Source organism: Salvia hispanica, chromosome 2 (genome assembly GCF_029641045.1).
Source record: "Salvia hispanica isolate PSC_SH4W2 chromosome 2, Shi_PSC_v1, whole genome shotgun sequence".
Lineage (NCBI taxonomy): Eukaryota > Viridiplantae > Streptophyta > Magnoliopsida > Lamiales > Lamiaceae > Salvia > Salvia hispanica.
Window position 1 is genome coordinate 19,106,086 of NC_142693.1, and position 21,259 is coordinate 19,127,344.

The following is a 21,259-nucleotide window of genomic DNA, read 5'->3' on the forward strand; positions in this document are numbered from 1 at the left end:
TGACAGATATAATCTTGCATATCGAATACTCCCTTAGGCTATTAACAAAAAGATGGATATTGATTTAAGAATCTAACGTGCCCTTATCATTTTTTTGAATAAGAAGCGACAGATACAATCTTGCATATCGAATACTTCTTTAGGCTATTAGCAAAAAGATGGATATTGATTTAAAAATCTAACGTGCCCTCGTCATTTTTCTGAGTAAGAAGCGACATAGATAAGCGCCTATCATCCCCATATTATATGGGAAAAATGTACTTATTTCGAGTAGGATAGTATTCTATGATCATGGTTCTATCAGTGAGTACTACTCGTTAATTGACAATGAAATTATCCAGACTTTAGCTCAATACAACTCATAAATTTTATTGACCTAAAAGAAATTCAATATATGAGGGAGATATCTGTAAAAGAAAAAACAAAATCTCAAAATTGCCAGTTTTACATCAACTGATATTACGTTACACCCTCAAAATTGTTGGTTTTTAAATATATCAAAGTTACACAACTCGGCATTCTAGTTTACAAAGTTAATGATAGAAATACAAAAAAACATACACTACAAAAACTCTATTCTTCCATTCTTTGAAGCTTGACATTCCCTTCATCTAGTAGGGGAAGAGGAAGCTGCTTTCTTTTATTGTTTAACTTAGTAGAGCCCGCAAACTGCTCGGCTGTTCTTGCCCGCAATTCGTCTAAGCTCTCTCCTTCTTTTGCCCTCTCCAGTACCAAGTGACGACCGTAGAGATGGGTGTTTGAGAGCGCTTCAAGGGCATTCCGAGCTTCTTGTTTCGTGAGAAACTCTACGAAAGCAAAACCTCTATGGTTTCCAAACCTCATTGGCAACCTCAATCTCTTTATCTGCAGGGTACAGGAGATGTGTTTCCAGATTAGGAACCATGAAAGAACAAACATGTCTGGTTACCCCAAATACAAGGACGAAACGTTTTCTGATTTTGCCAGCATCACATAGCTTCCAAGTTGCAAGAAACTAAAGTAAAGATGTCGTAAAATTGATAAAATGCAAGTGCTTATACCTGACCAAAGGGACTAAATAATTGCTTGAGATCCTTTTCAGTTGCCTCAAAAGCTACATTCCTCACAATCAATTTTGTTGAGCTATCATTATCAATTTTTTTAGGTATCGTTTCATCTTTCTTATGATGGCAAAGTTGCAAGATGAGGGCATGCCCATCCAGAACAGATCCCTGGAGAAAATATCGAAATGGTAAGAGTCTAGAGATACAGTAGGCAACGGACAGCGTGTCATAATAGGCTGGCCTGAAAGAATACCTGTAGGTCCTTGCAAACCTTCAATGCTGTATCAACACTATCAAACTCTACGAAACCAAATCCCATTGAAAGAGTCTTCCCATTCTTTACATGCTTCTTGATCTATTGAAGTATAAGAAGTGAAAATGGATTAGGGAATGTAGCAAATTTGGTAGGCGTGGGAAGAGGGGAATGAAGCGTGGGAAGAGGGGAATGAACATACCCTGACACTAAGAATCTTTCCTCCCTTCATGTACTCTGCAAAATGCTTTTTCACACTTTCTTCAGATGTTTTGAAGTTCAGGTTCTTGACATATAATGAGCGTGACTGTAGAAACGCAGATATCAACAAGCAAATTTTAGAACAACTAGCAGTAGTTAGACCACCTGAAATAAATCAGAGCTCAATAGCTCATGCAATAATCATTAGAAATTTAATGCACTAAACTCTCCCCCTTACAAAAGCACTATCATTAACTGAAGCATATATCTCAGTTAATAATGGTTATATTTTTAAAAAAGGGTAAAGTTGAATCATAGAACTTATATCGACGCAAAGTTAAAATATGAAAAAATGTTTAGCTATCATGTATTTTTAAAATACAACTGGTTGAAGTATAACCTCGATCCTATCAGGGTCAGCATCTTCTTCTGCAATATCTTCAATCTGATGCTTCAGCACAACTTTCTTTGCATCAAGTTCACCGCCAGCTTTACCATCATCAACAGCTGAGGTTTGACTAAGAATATTACCAGGTGCCCATTCCAAGTACAGTGGGCCGTCCCTGTGAAACCAGAGATATTAACTTCACAAAACCAACACTAGATAAATAGAAGCAATGTTATATCTAACTATGAAGTGCAGGTCTTTATTCCACAAGCAATATCAATCATTTAGTGGTGATGGCCCTCAAAATATTTGGACACCGTGATCCTTCAAGCTCAATATGTTGCTTAAAAAGTACAAACTTTGACCAAGTATTACATTACATCCTTGAATAAAGGACAATATACGTTTCAAAAATTAGATGAACTTACTTGTAACGCTTGTATGCTAAACCTTTGAAAGCTGCACGGGCTTCAGCAGGTTCCAAAAAGATAACCTAACCATAAATTTTAACAAAAGTGCTCGATTATTGAATTATATGCCAGAATTTGACACACTAAATCTCCTAACCATTGAACTAAGCATCAAGTGTATAAAAGTTGAAACCATATAGGAGCATACACATTAAATTAAATAAAACGGGATAGATATAGTATGAGATAATGAAACTACAAAGCAAAACAAAATATTTAAAAGACAGCAAAGCAAACATACCAAAGCCATGGTTTTAGTAGGGGGGATAATTATTTTATCCAAGCTGCCAAACTTGCCGAACATACTTGATAATTCACTTTCTGATGAACCATATGGTAAATTCTTCACTAATATAACATGGTTGCTTCTCTTTACACCATCAGTTTTACCAGCGGCATACTCTTCCAATGAGGAAACATTAACCCCAGCACTTGATAGAGCTTTTTTAGTCTCAGCGATGACCTGAGTTTCCCCCAGTGCAATTCTCACAGCAAGGTCATCAGATTCTCTATCTAGAAGTTCACTCTTACTGACACCAAATTTGCGTGCAATGTTCTCAACCACCTTGAATATGAAGGATCAGAAGAAACTATCAGGTGATAGAACACTTTAATATGTCAAAGAGCACAGCCTAAGAAGGTTAATGCTCAATCAAACTGAATCATGGCATTACACATATAATGAAGGTACTTAGAGAATGAGTATAAATCTTGATTTACACTTAGGGATCTCTTAAGAAAGTTATTTTGGTAACAATTTTTCAAGTGGGGAAATAGATTGTCACCACTAACTTCTCTCCTACCCGTGTCAATGTTTCTGAAACTTACAATTCCAGTGATAGTTTCTTAAAATCTCAAAAGAAGGCAACTAATCGCAGATGACAAGCCTAATTTTCAACTTTACTTACCGTATCAGGACGCATAAATAAACTATTCCATGCTTTTGTGTTTCCGGCAGCTTCTGATGCCTTCCTTTCGTCAGTCCTTTTCTGCTTAAGTGTTTTCGAAGATGGTTTTTCATCATTTTTAATCCTGTAATTGAGATCCATTGTAAGTTCATAAGTATCAAATGACAAGATAATGCCTGATATTAGTATATCCAGTGAAACTCGAGGGTCTTGAATGCATACTCTTGCACATAAGAAGGCTTTTTTTGTTTAGCAAGCATAACATGCAACAGCCTCCCCTGAAAAATTGAGCTGTCCATCTCTTCCAAAGCCCTGGAATGGTAAAACAAATAACTTTTGAACATTGGCATAGCACCAATTCTATATATATATATAAATACATTATACATCTAAAATGTATGTAGTTAATCATGCAAACAAACCAAAAATAGTACACCATAACCCATGTGAAAAGATGAAGACATGAAGTGGGGCACTCAAATGATAAGGAAATATGAAATATGTGAAAAGAAGTATTATGAAAATAAGGTTAACGTTCGAATACAAAACACTTTGATTTTGGTCAGTTGAAACTCAACTACATCTACGGACTACTAAGAGATTGACTCCTAACACTACAGAGTAGAACATAGCTAGCTTTTCCAAGCCAATTGTGTTTGCAAAAAGTCAAGATTTATAGCTCAGGATATATTACCTAGCAGCAGCTTCTGGGAGAGCAAAATGAACATAAGCAAACCCTTTGGAGCGTCTTGTTTCTTTGTCAATAACTATATGGGCTTGAGATACAGCACCATACTTGCTGAAGTGACTTTCTAGTTCCTCCTCGCTGAGTAATCACAAAGTGTAAGCGTAAATGTACATGACAAAAGAAATAAAAGTGGAATGTGTAGTAGATGACCAAATAGCATGGGACATACGTGGCAGTGTAGGGAAGATTGCGGATGAACAGACGGGTAGATTCTAGAACTTCAGCATTATCGTTTTTCGGACTGGATGATGGTTCATCTGAGCCATTCTTGCTTTCTTTAGAGAAGCCATTTTCAGCCTCCCCAGCAAAAACATCAGTTTCAATTGTCTTCTCAACAGGATCACATTTTCTCTTTACTTTACATGCAGCACTTTCATCATTATCACTATTATCAGTGCCATCCGTACTACCCTCGGTATCACTACTTTCTGAATCTGACCAATTCTTTTTAATTCTGCTCTTGAAATAATCCATGTCGGATACAGCTTCATCGTGAGCCAAAGTTTGAGCTTTGTCTATTTTTTTTGATGCAGCATCAATTTCTCTTTCTGATTCTTCAAGATCTCCGTCAAATTCATATTCCTCTCCTTTTTCCGTCTTGTAATTGTCATCTGGCACCAAACCACTTTTCTCACGAGAGACTGCAGCTACTGTATCATTCGCCCACAATTTTGACTTGCTCCGATGCTGCATAACCTCAAGAAACTCTTGAAATTGGGGATCATCAGTCCCATCATCCTTGATACTTTTCTTACTCTTCCCATCTTGTTCCATGGCTTTAGGATCTTTAAAACCAGTTGCTTTTTTATCTTCTGCAGGCAAATTCTCCTTTTGCTTCAATGAGTGTCGGCTCCAAGGACGAGGAGCTTCGGGATCTCCAACCTTCCGAGCAATCTGGCAGTGAACATTAAAATGTTACAGCATGGTATTGTTTAAGATGACAAATTCAAGTTTTTAGCCTACACACATAACTAACTGAGAGTAAATGCTTTAGCACTCTTTACTAATAAACTATCAATTGCAGGTGTCTGAATGATCTAATTATGCAACCCACAGCCCCAATAGTCAGTTCATGTTACAAGCAATGGAACTTCTATCCACATATTTTTACTTATTTTATCTTACTTTTATAGGTTGATGCCTAAGTATAAACAATTCAATGAAAAAAAGAGAAATTCAATTAAATGTGTGTCATTCTCCCTAATTAACCATTTTGGCCACTCATCATAATGCCCTCCATCATACCACTACCACTATCCTAATTATCATCGCAAGGCTAATAACTTTAAAACCTTAAAATCGACAAAAAAATACATTATAGTGAGTGAAGCAGAAAAGTGAGACAGACCTCACAAGTAATTCTGGCAGTATGCATAAAAGATTTGTTAAAATACTTAATAGCTTCCTCAGCCTCACTCTCCGTCCTATACCCCACAAAGCCAAATTGCCGGCTCTTCCCATCCCTGAACCAATTTCCACCACGTCAGGTAAATAAACAACAAATCAATAAAATAGCAATCTCAATACTGAAAAAAAAAAAGTAAAGAGAGGTGATCACTTGGTGCGCATAAGCTTTGCATCCGTCACTTCCCCTTTCTGAGAGAAGAATTCTCGAAGATGCTCCTCCGCTGCATACTTAGGCAAGTTTTTCACACAAATTCGCGACCTATGAAACCAAATGCACTACCATTAGATACAGTATAAATTTCAGAGAACGAAATCAGCTAGTAAAAAGAAGAAGCAAATACATGATTTGAGGATACTATTCGTATGTGATATAACAAGCTGCAACAGTCCACGCCGCACAGCTAGCTGCGAGATAAATCGCCGCCGGAGACAGGAGCACACTGATAGAGAGAGGCGGTGAAGAGAGAGAATTGGTCGGCAATGTGATTTTTGTGAATGGGGGAAGCGGTTGGATTGGACTTAAAATTAGGTCGAGGGCTTTTGCAATTGGCCCGCGCATTGCATTTTTTTAGTTGGGCTTCATCCTAATTGGATTTTAATTTTTATTTCCAAAATTCGAACCATAATTCGAAGAGTTTTAATACATACTTACAATAACACTCAATATAATAGTAATATTGAATTTTCGAATTTAGGAAACTCTTTTTTTCGTTTCATAGTAGAAATTTAGAATTTTCGGATTAATTTATATATTTGACAAAGAAAACGATCTGAAATCAAAATATTCGTCTCTAGGTTTATACATACAATTTTCGTCTTAGTTATGATTATGCATGTTCATTGATATGGCTAGATGTTAGAAGATTTCTAGAGTATCTTCAACGGAGAGAGAAATTATATAATTATCATATTTCACTTTTTTTTTCATGAAAATTTATTTGTTAAGAGAAAAGGTTGTTGAGAAGGTATTATATCTTTTTCGATTTTAAAAAAATATTTTTATCGCTCCATTAATGAAATCATATAATTACCATATTTATTTTCTTTTTATTAAAAATAATTTTCCAAAGGAAAAGTTATTTGAGAATGTATTAAAAATACATTTTATGTTTTGGAATGATTTTGTACTATTATTTTATTTTAAAAAATAATTTACCTTTTTATAGTATATTTAATCTTTGGAATGTGTTATTTTTTGGAATGGTATATTTCACGTTTTATGAAGTTAAATAGATGGTATACTTCTTTCTTTAACCTTTCATTCTCGGAGATGCTCTAAGGTATGTCCAAAGGATAGGGTAAATAAAGAAGTAACTATAAATAATTACCATATTTATCTCTTTTTCATAAAATTTAATGCTCCAATAGAAAAGGTAGTTGATGAGGTATTATATCTTAAATAGTATATAATTGATAAGGTAAGAAAGAGATTAAAAAATAACTAAAATATTGTTAATAAAAAATATATCCCATCTCATATAAATTAGAAAGTGTATATTCCCGTGGATAAATATTGTGTGGGAACGAGAGAGTTTTCTCCATACACTTTTTACATGAAAAATATTACTTACATTTTTAAATAATAAAGTTAGATAGCCCAACAAATTAAGAAACTTGAAAGCCCAATCCATTTTCCTATTTCCCCTAATGGAGATTGATTTTGTCATATTAATCGCTAATTTTTTCTTAAATAAACTGATGAACTCCAAAGTGAGTATGAAATCTATGGAGGGCGCCAACACAGACGCCCTTCGATCTCCGTATAAATCTCACCGTCTTCTCCAAATTCCAGTTTGTAAATAAATAAAATTTGTTGTTCGAATCTAGATTTCATTTGAAATTCACCGTCGGCGTTGAATTGCCACAGTATAATTTATGCTCACTTGAATTTAACCGAATAGTGAAGTAATACTTGTTTCAAGGTCGTTTTGGATTGAAGAAATAAGCGTGATCGTAGAATTAGCTGCGCAATTAGCTCGGGGACAACGATTTTCTATGGCCGCCAATGCACAATCTCAGCATCGCTGCGTTTTTGGTTAGTGTTTTTTCATTTATGTATTCTTCTTTTATCTATGCACGCCGTGGAGGTGGTTTGATTTTGGTAAAGCCTCAATTCGTTTCGAAATTGCTCTGGTTTGTGGTGGAAAATGGAAATGTGGTTTATTGATTGGGAAATTTGTTTTATTTAGTGTTGTCGTATTAGTTATATTTTGATAAATAGGGAATGGAGTTAGACTTTTAGGTTTTAGCTAATTAAGCGTGTTGGTGTATGGATGTATGTGTGTATGCAGTTGGGAACATACCGTATGATGCTACTGAAGAGCAAATCACTCAAATTTGCGAGGAGGTTGGGCCGGTTGTTTCGTTCAGGTGAGTTCAATTCGAGTTTTGATTGACTGATGGTTTTCTGATGTGATTGGCTGTGCATTTGTGTTAATGATTAGATCCTAATGGTACCTATTGTGATTATAGTTGCAACAAGGTCATGAATAGCTTTTGTCTGCCACAGCTTGCCAATTTCGTTAGATTTGCATATGTGAAAGTTTGTATACCAAGCACCACATATATTTGATTTTTTTCCCATAACATTGAGTCCTACTTTGTTGATCTTGTTGTTTGCCATCTCAGATTAGTTACTGACAGAGAAACCGGAAAACCAAAGGGTTATGGGTTCTGTGAGTACAAGGATGAAGAGACAGCTCTGAGTGCTCGTCGTAATCTTCAGGGTTATGATATAAATGGCCGTCAGCTAAGAGTTGACTTTGCTGAGAATGACAAGAACGCTGACAAGAACCGGGAACAGGTAAACAGTGTATGTTCATCTCTTTGTGTGAGTACATAGACTTATCATCTTGTTGAGATAGAACAAGCTGTTCCCTCTCAAATTACATAACAGATGTTTATACTCTGGCAGGGGCGTGGTGGTCCTGGTGTTGGCCCGAATGTTGGTAACTAGAGTATTTTGTTTTTGTATAATTTCATTACTATTTTTGGTATAGAGATGGGGACTGGGGAGTTAGGATTTCAATTAGTTATATTAAGTTTATCCGCAAAATGCCTGCAATGCAGATGCTCCAAAACAATTTGGGGGTCAAGCAGTTCTTGGACATCCCGGTGTTCATCTGCCGGTAGGCGATTCAGTTGCTACAGCTGCTGCAAGTGTCATGGCAGGAGCTCTTGGATTGGCTCAGACTGCCAGTATACCAAATCAGATAGGATTACAGACACCGTCCCTGTTAGGCACTGATCCTTTAACTCGACAGTTGGCCAAAATGTCAAGGAGTCAGCTAACAGAGGTTTTGTCTGAATTTAAGGTAAGTAGATGCCCAACATTTAACTGGACAAACTCCATATCACATAAAGATATCTTTTTTTCTTTTATTTTTCCCAAATAAAGTCAAAGCGAAATGAACAGAAGTGATTTGTGACTAAATATTTACTTCCTAAACGTTCCATGAGATGTGAAGATACAAGACATAAGCCCGGTGTATAACTTTGGAACATGAAAAGGCTAACATTCTTAGAAATAATGGGATATTTTCATTGAGTTCAATCTGCAGATTCATGATCTTATGCAGTCATGTGGTGTTGACAGGCACTGGCTATGCAAAATAAAGAAGAAGCCCGGAAACTATTGCTCGCCATCCCCAACTTGTCCAAAGCTATTTTTCAGGTTCTTATCAGCCCTTGATAGTAGTAATATGTACTAGTATATTGTTTATTAGCTATTTACAGTTGATTTTTATTAAGTTTTAGTTAAATAGTAGTAGCAGTAAACATTCATCCAATGCACATCATCTATTACATTTCTCAGTATGAGGTTAACCTGAATATTATGATTTTCTTAACTTCAGATCATTAGTTACATGTCATTAAATACGGTAATAAACCTTTTATTTGACTTCAATGCAGGTTGAGATTATGCTTGGGGTAGTGTCACCTCAAATGGTATGTTCTCTTCCCTCCATCTGCCATCCATTGATAAGTTTTGCTACAGTCTGTTATGTTCAGTATATTTGATTTTTTGGAATATTCAGTTGCAGACAACCAATATTCGGCAAGCTTCAAGCCAACCAGTACAGCCTCTGTTGCAAAATGCTCAAATTCTTTCCGGCCTACCCCCCCTTCCACAAAACAAAATTCAATTGGGTTTGATGCCTTCTGCACAAGATAGTCGGGTATCTGCTGGTGTTCCAAACCAATATAATACACTCCAGAAATTTATTACACAAACTCAAATTCAACATGCACCATTAAACCAGAACCAAGCCTTGCAGCAAGCTCAACTGATTGCTCAATTTGGAGTTTCCTCCCATCCCACTATGCATCCTCTGTCATTGAGTGGTTTGTCAGTTGGACAACAAATGTCAGTTCCAACTTCTTCTCTCAACCAGCAAATGCAGCATCCTACATCACAAAAAATAGGCCCGGTGCTGTCCAGCAATCCACGGTACAATGCTGTGCCAAGGTCTCAGACTGATGCCACTGATGCTTCTGTGCTCGGAAATCCCCAATTTTCAGCGACAGGCATTCAGGTGCAGAACTTCACCTGATCTGATAACAGAGGAATTGGAAAGTCAACATATCTTTGTCTTGTATTACTTTCTATTGCTCATGTTTGTTCAAACTGTTTTTCTCAAAGAATCTGTTTTTCAAGTCAAAGCAATATTACATGACATTAATGGAAGTAACTGGAAAAGTTATGCCCTTGATGTTAATTACGAAAGATTCTAAACATAATTTAACATAGGTTATGCTTATTAGTTGTGATAAATATTTAATACAGGAATCCTACACATCTTGAAGATGATTGTGAATTTCTTTTTTCCTGAAACAGCATAGCACACCAACATCCTCTGGCATGCCGGAAGATATGGATTTGAAAGGACATGCTTCAAATGTCCCTAGTAAGACGAACCAGATCGATAGAGCACCAAAACTGGTGAAACTGAATGGTGGAACCGCTACTCCTCAGGCTGTGAACGTACCTTCACCTATGTTCGCACCACTCCAGTCTTCGGGTGTTCCAGGAAGACAACCTCCAATTAAAGAAATTGCAGACACTGGGAAGCAAGCTACTCAGGTAGTTAATTTCTCCATGACATATCTTTCAGATTCATTCCTTTTCAAATCGTGTATCAATTTTCTCATACTTGCTTGAAGAATTTGGTTTTGTCATTGTTCGCTCTGATCGAAATTCCATCTCTCCTCATGTTTTTATTCATATATATCTCATTTGAAGGTGAAGAAACTTCATGCGATCTTGATCTAATAGATGAGAACATCACCCGAATTCATCTTTCTCCATCTGCTGAAATAAAGATATTTGCAGCATCTAGAAAGATTAATTGAATCCACCAGAACATCTCCGGTTTTGAAATTTTGCATTTATGATTCGTATAATATCTTCAATGAATTTCTTTTTTCGAGAGCTTGATCTGATGGAGACTAAATTTTCACTGTTTACAGGTGCAACTTCCCCCAGACTTGGATCCATCTGTGCTTCAGCAACTGCTAAATCTGACGCCAGAGCAGCTAAGTTTGCTCCCACCGGATCAGCAAGAACAAGTAATGCAACTTCAACGGATGCTCCGGCAGGCTACATAGCCAACATTTTTAGTCCCGAAAATAGCATAAGCTTTATTAATCTTTCCTCCAATGCGTATTGCAACTGACTACTTTGCGATTAAAGCATTGTTAGGTGTATACTAGATGCACGAGAGCTGTACCATTCATGTAACGTTACGAGGTTGTTCTTGTACGCGGATGAACACATCATTGAAATGAGAAGAAATTTTGGCTTATCCTACATAGCTCAAAATTTGTAGACCAAAAAATAGCATAAGCCTTATTAATCTTTCTTCAATGTCTTTTAGCAGGGAATTGCAATTGCTTACTGTCAACTTTACAATGTAAAGTATAGTTAGGTGCACAACAGATGCACGGGAGCGGTACCGTTCATGTAACATTACGTACTTGTTCTCGTATTCGGATGAACAAATCATCGAAAAGAAAATAAATTTTGGCTTATTCTTCATGTCCACTTTAATGTCTTGTTTTTATGGTGACGAATCTGTTGTATTTGTCTGATTCTGATTAGTTTCACAGAATTGCATATAGTTATTCTTATTCCAAGCATAGATTAACCGAAATCATAGTACAATACCAAATCATAAATTAAGGCATGGATAAAAATTGACATAATAAATTACCAGAAAAGAAATTGTAGGTTTACTCAACAAACTGTGTTCAAACACATCTTTGTAGGGGCAAACATCAACACAAGGTCGATTTAGCAACAAAACCAGAAACTTAAAATGTAACAAAATCCAAACACAACCTACATCAAAAATGAAGATGCAAAAAGAGTATTCGCCATTCAAATAAATGAACCCTGCCAAATCAACGAAGCCTCCTGGCCTCTCTCTCGGACTCCAACAGGGTGAGGATGTCTCCCTCCCTAACCGGTCCCTTGACGTTTCTCATGATGAAACGGTTCTGGTCATCAATGAACTTCACCCTGACCTGGGTGACCTGTCCACGAGATCCGGTCCTGCCGATCACCTTGATCACCACAGCATGCTTGATTTGTGATTCCATTCTGCAATAACACAAATCCACAGTTAGCCAATTTGATCTTTTCCTCAAAACAAAGATATTAGTATTGCATCCATATATACACAGTATCGGTTTCCCCTGATTCAGAGTGTATGAATACATAGAGTTTTCTAATTTAGGTTAAAAACCTGATTCAGAGTGTATGAATACATAGAGTTTTATAATTTAGGTTAAAAACTATTGAGTGTCTGTAAACTTAAGCTACAGAATACACATTAATCGTATAATCACAAACTAAAGCTATAGAATACAGATTAATCACATAATACAAATTAAAGCTACAGAATACAGATTAATCATATGATTATAAACTAAAAGCCACAAGATACAGATTATTAATCACATAATTATAAACTAAAGAGCCCTACAAACATTACTAAATAAATCTAGACAATAATTCGGCCGTATAAAACTACAATGGATGCGAGCAAGCATGGAAGAACAACATATGTAAGCAAATTGAAACCAGAAGCAGCTAGGTTTATCACAAAAGGCTAAAAAGCATCATTAACACAAAAATCGAGAGCCTAAACGATCGTAAAACGGTAGAATCGAACGAACCTTCGGAGACAGATGAAAGCTGGGGAGCAAACGCTGCAGCAGAAATTCGAGAATGGGGATGAAAAACCCTAGGTTCTTATTTATAGGTGATTTTGCACGACACCTTGGCGAAATTGGGCTCTCTTTTTATTTTGCTGGCCTTTTTTGGGCCTTTATCATGATCCACTCAATAATTTAAAAATTTTGTATCAACTGTTTTCACCGATCCAAATTAAAATTTGAAATTTGGTTGGATTTTTTGAAATTTCGATTTTGATGAAATTAAAATATTAGCAAATTTTGATTTTGCAGATTAAATATATTATAAATTGAAAATATTCGTTTTATATGGTATTTTTAACAATATCCTAGCCCATTTATTTCATTTTATTGGATTATTTAATATTTGTATTGAATGATTTGTAATGTATTAATGTTAGGGCATTTAAACCTAAAATAACGGGATGAGTTGATTGATTCATATTATATTCATTTATACAAAATAATTTGAATAGTGAATGACATCATTTTAATACAAAATTGATAAAAATAAAAATAAATTAAATTAAAATATTGTATGTAATATATGACCACACTAATTCGAGATAATGATACAAATTAATGACTTGAAATGAAAAGTAACACGGATGGATGCATTTCTATTTAAGTAGAAAAAAATGAGATCGGGATTTTTTAAATTTTCAATTTTTTGAATATTTTATATGGTACTTCTGTCTAAAAAATAGACAAAGTTGCAAATGACACAGATATTAATATGCAATTGATGAGTAAGAGAAACAGAGGAAAAAAGTGGTGAAAGTAGTGTTAGTAAATTGTGGGGTTTATATTTAAAATGAAGTGTTTGTATTGATTTAAAACTTTTTATTATTAGAATTTAGTCTAATTTTAGTGGACGGCCCAAAATGATAAACTTAGTCAATTTTTAATGAACGGAAGTAGTATTAGTTTCTAATCAAATTACCTAGTAAGGGTTTAGTATATTTGAAATGCTTAATCATTTATTCAGAATTTGGAATACAAACCATTAATTCTTGCCTTCAAATATTTAATCATAAAAAATATATGAAAGTTGGTCGGACATAGTGATTGACTTATCATAGAAAATGGAGTAACAAATAAAATGTAAAGTTTATGATATTTTAGATCAATTTAAAGTTTTTGGATAATATCAAATTTTCGCCAAAATTGACTTTAGACACCAATATCTATTTTTTCGATGAGTTAAATTGTTTTTAGCATAGTTAAACTATTATTTTATATGAATAGAATAATTGCAAAAAGTATAAATATATAATTAAATAGTACTCCCTTCGTTCCATAGTAATAGAGGCAAAACTTTTCACCATGGAGATTAAGAAAAATTGTGTTAGGTGAGTTAAGTAAAGAGAGAATAAAATAGAAAATGAAAAAGGTAGAGAGATGAAGAGAGAATAAAGTAGGGGTGGAAAAATATGTTGACTTTTACTAAAAAAAGGAAATGACTCAATTACTATGGAACGTACCAAAATGACAAAATGACTCTATTACTATGAAACGGAGGAAGTAATATATTTTAAAAAACATAAAAAAAAAAAAACAACCAACAAAAATTCAAGAATTTCTTTCACAGTTCACATCCTAATCCGTTAATCCGTTAATGTAATAACACCATGCACTGCTCCCCCCCAATTCCTCCCTCACTATCTCTCCCCAATCCAATCCAAACCCAAAATCCACCGCTCATCACCACTGCATTGTTGGATATTTTAGTGTAATTGGGTTAACTTGATTGATCAGTATTATCATAATGATATATCATATAAGTATGGAAGTGCGGAGTGCACGCTTATTTGAATTCATTATGATGGACGGGGGTCCGGGGGCTGAATTGATATGAAAGTGATATCATCACGACTTTCAGATTATCCGTTTTGTTCAATATTCTAAATCTCCCTAACAAAGATCAAATCAAATCGAAAATGTCGAACAAGGAAACGGTGAAGGAAGGAACGAAAGGTTTCGCGAAGTTGGATAAATTTGCTGGCCAGGATTTCAGACGCTGGTAAAAGAAGATGCATTTCATGCTGACGAATCTCAAGGTCGTGTACGTTCTGAGTACTCCCATGGCTGAGGCTGTTGAAAATGAAACTCTGGAACAGACGAGGAGGCGGATGAAGTGGGAGAACGATGACTACATATGTCGTGGTCACATCTTAAACGGTATGTCTGATTCTCTATTTGATGTGTATCAAAATGTTGAGTCTGCTAAGGAATTGTGGGATTCTCTCGAAGCCAAATATATGGCAGAAGATGCCTCTAGCAAGAAATTTCTTGTTGGTAACTTTATTAACTATAAAATGGTTGATTTGAGGTCTGTCATGGAGCAATACAACGAGTTGTTGAGGATATTGGGACAGTTTTTCCAATATGATATGAAAATGGATGAATCCATTTCTGTCTCTAGTATTATTGATAAACTGCCACCATCTTGGAAGGATTTTAAAAATAATCTGAAACATAAGAAAGAGGAGTTGAATTTGGTCGAACTTGGAAGTGACTTCCAAATTGAACAGTCCATACGTGATATGGAAAATGGCTCTGTTGGTAATGCTAAAAACATGGTTGGTTCTTCTGTGAACATGGTGGAAGAGGGTGAATCCTCAAAGGCTGGTAAAGAGAAACGTGTGTTTCAAGGGAAACGGAAGTTTCAAGGGAATAACAGTAAGGCTGGGAATAAGAAGCCTAAACTGACTTGCTGGAAGTGTGGCAAATCTGGGCACTTCAAGAAGGATTGTAAGTCTGGAAAGGGTGGAGGAAAAGGAAAAAACGAGGCTGGTTCAAGTGGATCCAAGGATCCTGAAAAGCAATCAGGTTCGTTTTCTGTACCTAGTGATCATTCTGTTGAGAATTATTATGCATCAATAATCTCTGAAGCATTTTATGTGCATGATGATGATCTTTCATGGTGGATTGATTCGGGTGCAACGTGTCATGTATGCAAGGATTGTCAATGGTTCAAGGATTTTAAACCAATTGAAGATGGATCTTCTTTGAAGATGGGCAACGTTGCAACTGAACCAATCAAAGGAATAGGATCTGTTAGCCTAGTAATTACTTCTGGAAATTCCTTAGTGTTAGATAATGTTGTATATGTACCTGGTATTCGTAAGAACTTAGTTTCTGGTATTATGTTGAATAATTGTGGTTATAAACAAGTGTTAGAAAGTGACAAATACATTCTTTCAAGGCATGGCAATTTTATTGGTTTCGGTTATCTATGTGGTATGTTTAAGTTGAATCTAGATGTTTCTTTTGTTAATAATTATGTTTACATGACTTCTACTAGTTTTAGTAATCATGCTAGTAAATCAGAATTGTGGCATGCTAGACTTGGACATGTACATTACAAGAGATTGAAAGAGATGTCGAAAATGAGTTTAATACCAGCATTTGAGTTGAACAGTGAAAAGTGTAAAACTTGCATGTTAAATTTAATACCAGCATGCTGTGTCTATTTATGCCGTTCAAAAGATGAAGCTCTTGATAAATTTAAAATCTTTAAAGAAAGTGTAGAGCTTCATCATGGTGTGAAGATTTAAGTTCTTCGCACTGATAGGGGAGGTGAGTATTATGATCCAACATATTTTGAATCTACTGGTATAATACATCAGACGACTGCTCTATATACACCACAACAAAATGGTGTAGCTGAAAGAAAGAATAGAATGTTGAAAGAAATGATTAATTCAATGTTGTGCTATTCTGGCCTAAGTGAAGGATTTTGGGGTGAGGCTATGTTAACAGCTTGTTATTTGTTGAATAGAGTTCCTAATAAAAGGAACAAGATAACCCTTTATGAACTTTGGCATAAGAAACCGCCAAAACTGAGTTATCTCAGAGTTTGGGGTTGTCGAGCTGTGGTAAGACTAACTGACCCTAAAATGAAAACCATAGGTCAAAGAGGTATAGATTGTGTGTTTCTTGGCTATTCTGAAAATTCTGCTTGTTATTGAGTCAATGGATGCTGATTTTGGCAATGAGGATAGATTCACGTCTATATCTAAACCAGGAGACATGATTGCAAGGTCTAGTAATTCTGGTGTAACTGAAAAAGTGAATGATACACCTCCTAATGCTAGGAGAAGTGGTAGAGCAAGAAAAGATAAGTCTTTTGGAAACGATTTCCAATTGTACTTACTAGAAGGATCAAGAAATAAAATTAATTTTCAATATCAATATTGCTTTACTATTGGTGATGATCCAAGGACCTACAAAGAAGCTATGGCTTCAAGGGATTCTGCATTTTTGGAAAGAGGCCATCCAACGAAGTTGCTGTGTAAGAAATTCATCCGAAAATGTAATTTCTGAAAGTCAAAGGACTAATATGCAATTTCGGAAACCTTTTGAAAATGAGTTATTTTCGGTTTTTTCCCCTCAACAGATGCACTAGTTCATCTACAGATGCACTGGTTCATGTTGTTAAATCTGGTCGATTCTTTTTGGTTCAGATATACTTTCTCGAACATCAACATTCAGTAGTTCTGATTTCTCTTAATTGTATCCGATCAAATATTTTGGTAGAACCACCGAAATTGATTTGATCTGAAAGTGATATCATCACGACTTTCAAATTATCCGTTTTGTTCAATATTTCGGGATTTTTGAAATTTTCAATTTTTTGAATATTTTATATGGTACCTCCGTCCAAAAAATAGACAAAGTTGCAAATGACACAGATTTTAATATGCAATTGATAAGTAAGAGAAAGAGAGGAAAAAAGTGGTGAAAGTAGTGTTAGTAGATTGTGGGGTTTATATTTAAAATGAAGTGTTTGTATTGATTTAAAACTTTTTATATTTAGAATTTAGTCTAATTTTGGTGGACGGCCCAAAATGATAAATTTAGTCAATTTTTAATGGACGGAAGTAGTATTAGTTTCTAATCAAATTACCTAGTAAGGGTTTAGTATATTTGAAATGCTTAATCATTTATTCAGAATTTGGAATACAAACCATTAATTCTTGTCTTCAAATATTTAATCACAAAAAATACTATATGAAAGTTGGTCGGACATAGTGATTGACTTGTCGTAGAAAATGGAATAACAAATAAAATGTAAAGTTTATGATATTTTAGATCAATTTAAAGTTTTTGGATAATATCAAATTTTCGCCAAAATTGACTTTAGACACCAATATCTATTTTTTCGATGAGTTAAATTGTTTTTAGCATAGTTAAACTATTATTTTATATGAATAGAATAATTGCAAAAAGTATAAATATATAATTAAATAGTACTCCCTTCGTTCCATAGTAATAGAGGCAAAACTTTTCAGCATGAAGATTAAGAAAAATTGTGTTAGGTGAGTTAAGTAAAGAGAGAATAAAGTGGAAAATGAAAAAGGTAGAGAGATGAAGAGAGAATAAAGTAGGGGTGGAAAAATATGTTGACTTTTACTAAAAAAAGGAAATGACTCAATTAGAACGTACCAAAATGACAAAATGACTCTATTACTATGAAACGGAGGAAGTAATATATTTTAAAAAACATAAAAAAAAAAACAACCAACAAAAATTCTAAGAATTTCTTCACAGTTCACATCCTAATCCGTTAATCCGTTAATGTAATAACACCATGCACTTCTCCCTCCCAATTCCTCCCTCGCCATCTCTCCCCAATCCAATCCAAACCCAAAATCCACCGCTCCTCACCACCGCACCACCCGACCCCACCCGCTCCAAACACTCATGGATCGAATCCCTCCGCTCCCACGCCCGCTCAAACTCCCCCAATCAAGCCCTCACCACTTTCATCCAAATGCAAGCCGCCGGAATCCCCCCCGACAATTACGCCTTCCCCGCCGCCTTAAAGGCCGCCACCGCCCTCCAAGACCTCCGCCTCGGCCAGCAGATTCACGCCTCCCTCGTCAAATTGGGCTTCAATTCCCACGCCACCGTCTCCAACACCGTTCTGCACATGTACGCCAAATGCGGCAGCGAAGTCGAGCAAGTCTTCAAGGTGTTCGACAGAATTCCCCAAAGAGACCAGGTTTCCTGGAACTCGCTGATCAACGCCCTGTGTAAATATGAGGAGTGGGAGCTGGCTTTGGAGGCTTTCCGCTTGATGTGGCTGGAGAAAATCGAGCCTAGCTCGTTTACTTTAGTCAGTGTCGCTCTTGCTTGTAGCAATTTGAGGAAGGGAGATGGATTGAGGCTTGGGAAGCAGCTTCATGGGTATAGCTTGCGAGTCGATGAGAGGAAGACGTTTACGGATAATTCTTTGATGGCGATGTATGCGAAATTGGGGAGAGTGGATGATGCTAGGATCATATTTGAGCGGTTTGCTTATCGAGATATGGTGTCGTGGAACACGATTATCAGTGCGTTTTCGCAGAGTGATAGATTCTACGAGGGTTTGGAGTGTTTCCGTGGTATGAATGATGAAGGGTTTAAGCCGGATGGGGTTACCATTTCGAGCGTGCTCCCAGCTTGTTCCCATTTGGAGCTTTTGGATTTGGGGAAAGAGATTCATGCTTTTGTAGTGAGGAATGATGGTTTCATGAGGAATTCCTTTGTGACGAGTGCTTTGGTGGATATGTATTGTAACTGTAAGCAAGTTGCGAGTGGGAGAAGAGTTTTCGACATTGCATTTGATCGGAAGCTTGGGGTGTGGAATGCTATGTTTGCTGGTTATGCGCAAAACGGGTTTTACTTGGAGGCGGTGAGGTTGTTTATGAAGTTGATGGTTATGTCCGGTTTATTCCCTAACCCGACCACAATGGCTAGTGTCTTGCCGGCTTGTGTGCACTGCGAGGCCTTTGTTGATAAAGAGGTTATGCACGGATACGTCTTGAAGTTGGGGCTTGGGAGCGATAGATACGTTCAAAATGCTCTGATGGACTTGTATTCCCGGGTTGGGAAGGTGGATGTTTCGGAGTATATATTTCACAGTATGGAAAGCAAAGATATCGTGTCGTACAACACGATGATAACTGGCTACGTCGTGTGTGGTTACCACGAAGATGCTCTTATCTTATTGCACGAGATGCAAACATCTGAAAAGAACGCTGAGGTCTCGTTTAGACCTAATTCTGTAACGCTCATGACCATCCTCCCTGGCTGTGCTGCTCTGGCAGCTCTAGCGAAAGGAAAGGAGATTCATGCTTATGCGTTTAGAAATGGATTGGAATCGGATGTGGCTGTTGGAAGTGCGCTCGTTGATATGTATGCCAAGTGCGGTTGCTTGGTTATGGCTCGGAGAGTTTTCGAGAGCATGCCTAATAGAAATGTAATAACATGGAATGCTATGATCCTGGCTTGTGGGATGCACGGAGAGGGAGACGGGGCGTTGGCACTTTTTAGGAAAATGGCAGCCGAAGTTAAGCCTAACGAGGTTACTTTTATCGCAGTATTCGCAGCTTGCAGTCATTCCGGGCTGGTGGATGAAGGCAAAAGACTGTTCCAGACGATGAAAGTAGAACATGGAGTCGAGCCTATTGCTGATCACTACGCGTGTGTTGTTGACCTTCTAGGTCGAGCAGGCCGGCTTGATGAAGCGCATGACATCATCAACTCGATGCCTGTGGGGCTGGACAAGGTTGGGGTGTGGAGTAGCTTACTCGGTGCTTGCAGGATCCATCAAAACGTAGAGCTCGGGGAGATCTCTGCATCCAATCTGTTTAAGTTAGAAGCGAACGTTGCAAGCCATTACGTCTTGCTGTCAAACATCTACTCATCGGCCGGGCTCTGGGAGAAGGCTAACGAAGTTCGTAGGAAGATGAGAAGCAAGCGGCTGAAGAAAGAGCCCGGATGCAGCTGGATCGAGTACAGTGGCGAGGTGCACAAGTTCGTGGCTGGGGACACGAGGCACCCCCAGAGCGAGCAGCTGTACGCGTATCTGAACGATCTGTTCGATAGGATGAAGAGGGACGGTTACGTGCCTGACACGTCGTGTGTTCTTCACAATGTTGACGAGGAGGAGAAGGAGAGCTTGCTGTGTGGGCACAGCGAGCGACTGGCGATTGCGTTCGGCCTCCTTAACACGCCTCGTGGCTCGACCATTCGAGTCTCGAAGAATCTGAGGGTTTGCAACGATTGCCACTCTGCAACAAAATTCATCTCCAAGATTGTTGATAGGGAGATTGTTGTGAGGGATGTTAGGAGGTTCCATCATTTCAAGGATGGTGCTTGCTCTTGTGGAGATTATTGGTGATATTTGTAGCCAAGGTAGTATGTAATCAAAGAAAATAAGAAAATACAAATTGTAATGTGGAAAATTTAGACAAAAATGTAATACAATCTGTAGCTACTAGCATTATTTTCTCATCTATTTATTCTATAATCAATTTTCTTTGTTAACTACACGGTCTACACCCTCTTCGGTCCTACAAGAATATGCACTCTTTTTTATAGTTCGTCCCACTAGAATATGCACTTTCTAATTTTAGAAAGTCTTCTCTCTTTACTCTAAAGAGGTGAGACACATTCTCCACTAACAATACTTAAATTACTTTTTCTCTCTACCTCTCTTTTACTTTACTAATTTTACATTAAAACTCACGCCGAACCCAAAGTGCATATTCTTTGGGGACGGAGGAAGTACTTCTTATGGATAAATTATAAACTAGATACACTTTTTTCCGCAAGTAGACTCGTGTTACGGGGGAATCATATCTGACGTGGC

The 21,259-nt window shown here is 36.8% G+C and overlaps 4 protein-coding genes across 6 annotated transcripts; 2 read left to right on the forward strand and 2 right to left on the reverse strand.

Moving 5' to 3' along the window:
• Window positions 1–408: 408 nt before the first annotated feature.
• On the reverse strand, window positions 409–5,912 carry LOC125201161 (nucleotide/nucleic acid binding protein). The gene is made up of 14 exons (XM_048099129.2): window positions 5,760–5,912; window positions 5,570–5,677; window positions 5,360–5,474; window positions 4,181–4,905; window positions 3,958–4,089; window positions 3,486–3,575; window positions 3,264–3,387; window positions 2,597–2,920; window positions 2,314–2,378; window positions 1,898–2,060; window positions 1,499–1,603; window positions 1,297–1,398; window positions 1,041–1,211; window positions 409–864 (listed from the first exon to the last, which is right to left on the reverse strand). Coding segments are annotated over exons 1-14 (2,517 nt in total). The 5' UTR covers window positions 5,762–5,912; the 3' UTR covers window positions 409–573.
• Window positions 5,913–7,078: 1,166 nt separating this feature from the next.
• On the forward strand, window positions 7,079–11,222 carry LOC125202553 (cleavage stimulating factor 64-like). Of its 3 annotated transcripts, none has more exons than XM_089063623.1 (10): window positions 7,079–7,453; window positions 7,710–7,788; window positions 8,047–8,230; window positions 8,333–8,366; window positions 8,488–8,732; window positions 9,014–9,091; window positions 9,331–9,366; window positions 9,462–9,953; window positions 10,256–10,501; window positions 10,888–11,222. In XM_089063623.1, exons 1-10 carry the CDS (start codon window positions 7,414–7,416, stop codon window positions 11,023–11,025), a joined length of 1,572 nt encoding a protein of 523 aa, XP_088919749.1. In that variant the 5' UTR covers window positions 7,079–7,413; the 3' UTR covers window positions 11,026–11,222. The 3 variants fall into 3 exon arrangements, with proteins under 3 accessions (XP_088919749.1, XP_088919748.1, XP_047956925.2); XM_089063622.1 differs by having other exon boundaries at window positions 7,080–7,453; window positions 9,456–9,953; XM_048100968.2 differs by having other exon boundaries at window positions 7,081–7,453; window positions 8,047–8,221; window positions 9,456–9,953.
• A 404-nt stretch (window positions 11,223–11,626) lies between these two features.
• Window positions 11,627–12,724, reverse strand: LOC125206721 (small ribosomal subunit protein eS28x). Its single transcript, XM_048105961.2, has 2 exons — window positions 12,598–12,724; window positions 11,627–12,019 (listed from the first exon to the last, which is right to left on the reverse strand). The coding sequence occupies exon 2, from the start codon at window positions 12,016–12,018 to the stop codon at window positions 11,821–11,823; it is 198 nt and encodes a 65-aa protein (XP_047961918.1). The 5' UTR covers window position 12,019; window positions 12,598–12,724; the 3' UTR covers window positions 11,627–11,820.
• Window positions 12,725–18,184: 5,460 nt separating this feature from the next.
• OTP84 (Tetratricopeptide repeat (TPR)-like superfamily protein) lies at window positions 18,185–20,901 on the forward strand. Its single transcript, XM_048110104.2, has one exon. The coding sequence runs from the start codon at window positions 18,212–18,214 to the stop codon at window positions 20,786–20,788; it is 2,577 nt and encodes an 858-aa protein (XP_047966061.2). The 5' UTR covers window positions 18,185–18,211; the 3' UTR covers window positions 20,789–20,901.
• The last annotated feature ends 358 nt before the right edge of the window (window positions 20,902–21,259 follow it).

Bases quoted from the DNA above. Each gene is read 5' to 3' on its own strand.
- LOC125201161 (XM_048099129.2), bottom strand. The intron at 5,475-5,569 runs GTGATCACCTCT...AAATTGGTTCAG, and splicing joins GCAAAGCTTATGCGCACCAA to GGATGGGAAGAGCCGGCAAT. The intron at 4,090-4,180 runs GTATGTCCCATG...GTGATTACTCAG, and splicing joins AATCTTCCCTACACTGCCAC to CGAGGAGGAACTAGAAAGTC.
- LOC125202553 (XM_089063622.1), top strand. From the start codon at position 7,414: ATGGCCGCCAATGCACAATCTCAGCATCGCTGCGTTTTTG. The intron at 8,733-9,013 runs GTAAGTAGATGC...TGGTGTTGACAG, and splicing joins AGGTTTTGTCTGAATTTAAG to GCACTGGCTATGCAAAATAA. The intron at 9,367-9,455 runs GTATGTTCTCTT...TGGAATATTCAG, and splicing joins GGGTAGTGTCACCTCAAATG to TTGCAGACAACCAATATTCG.
- LOC125206721 (XM_048105961.2), bottom strand. From the start codon at position 12,018: ATGGAATCACAAATCAAGCATGCTGTGGTGATCAAGGTGATCGGCAGG.
- OTP84 (XM_048110104.2), top strand. From the start codon at position 18,212: ATGCACTTCTCCCTCCCAATTCCTCCCTCGCCATCTCTCCCCAATCCA.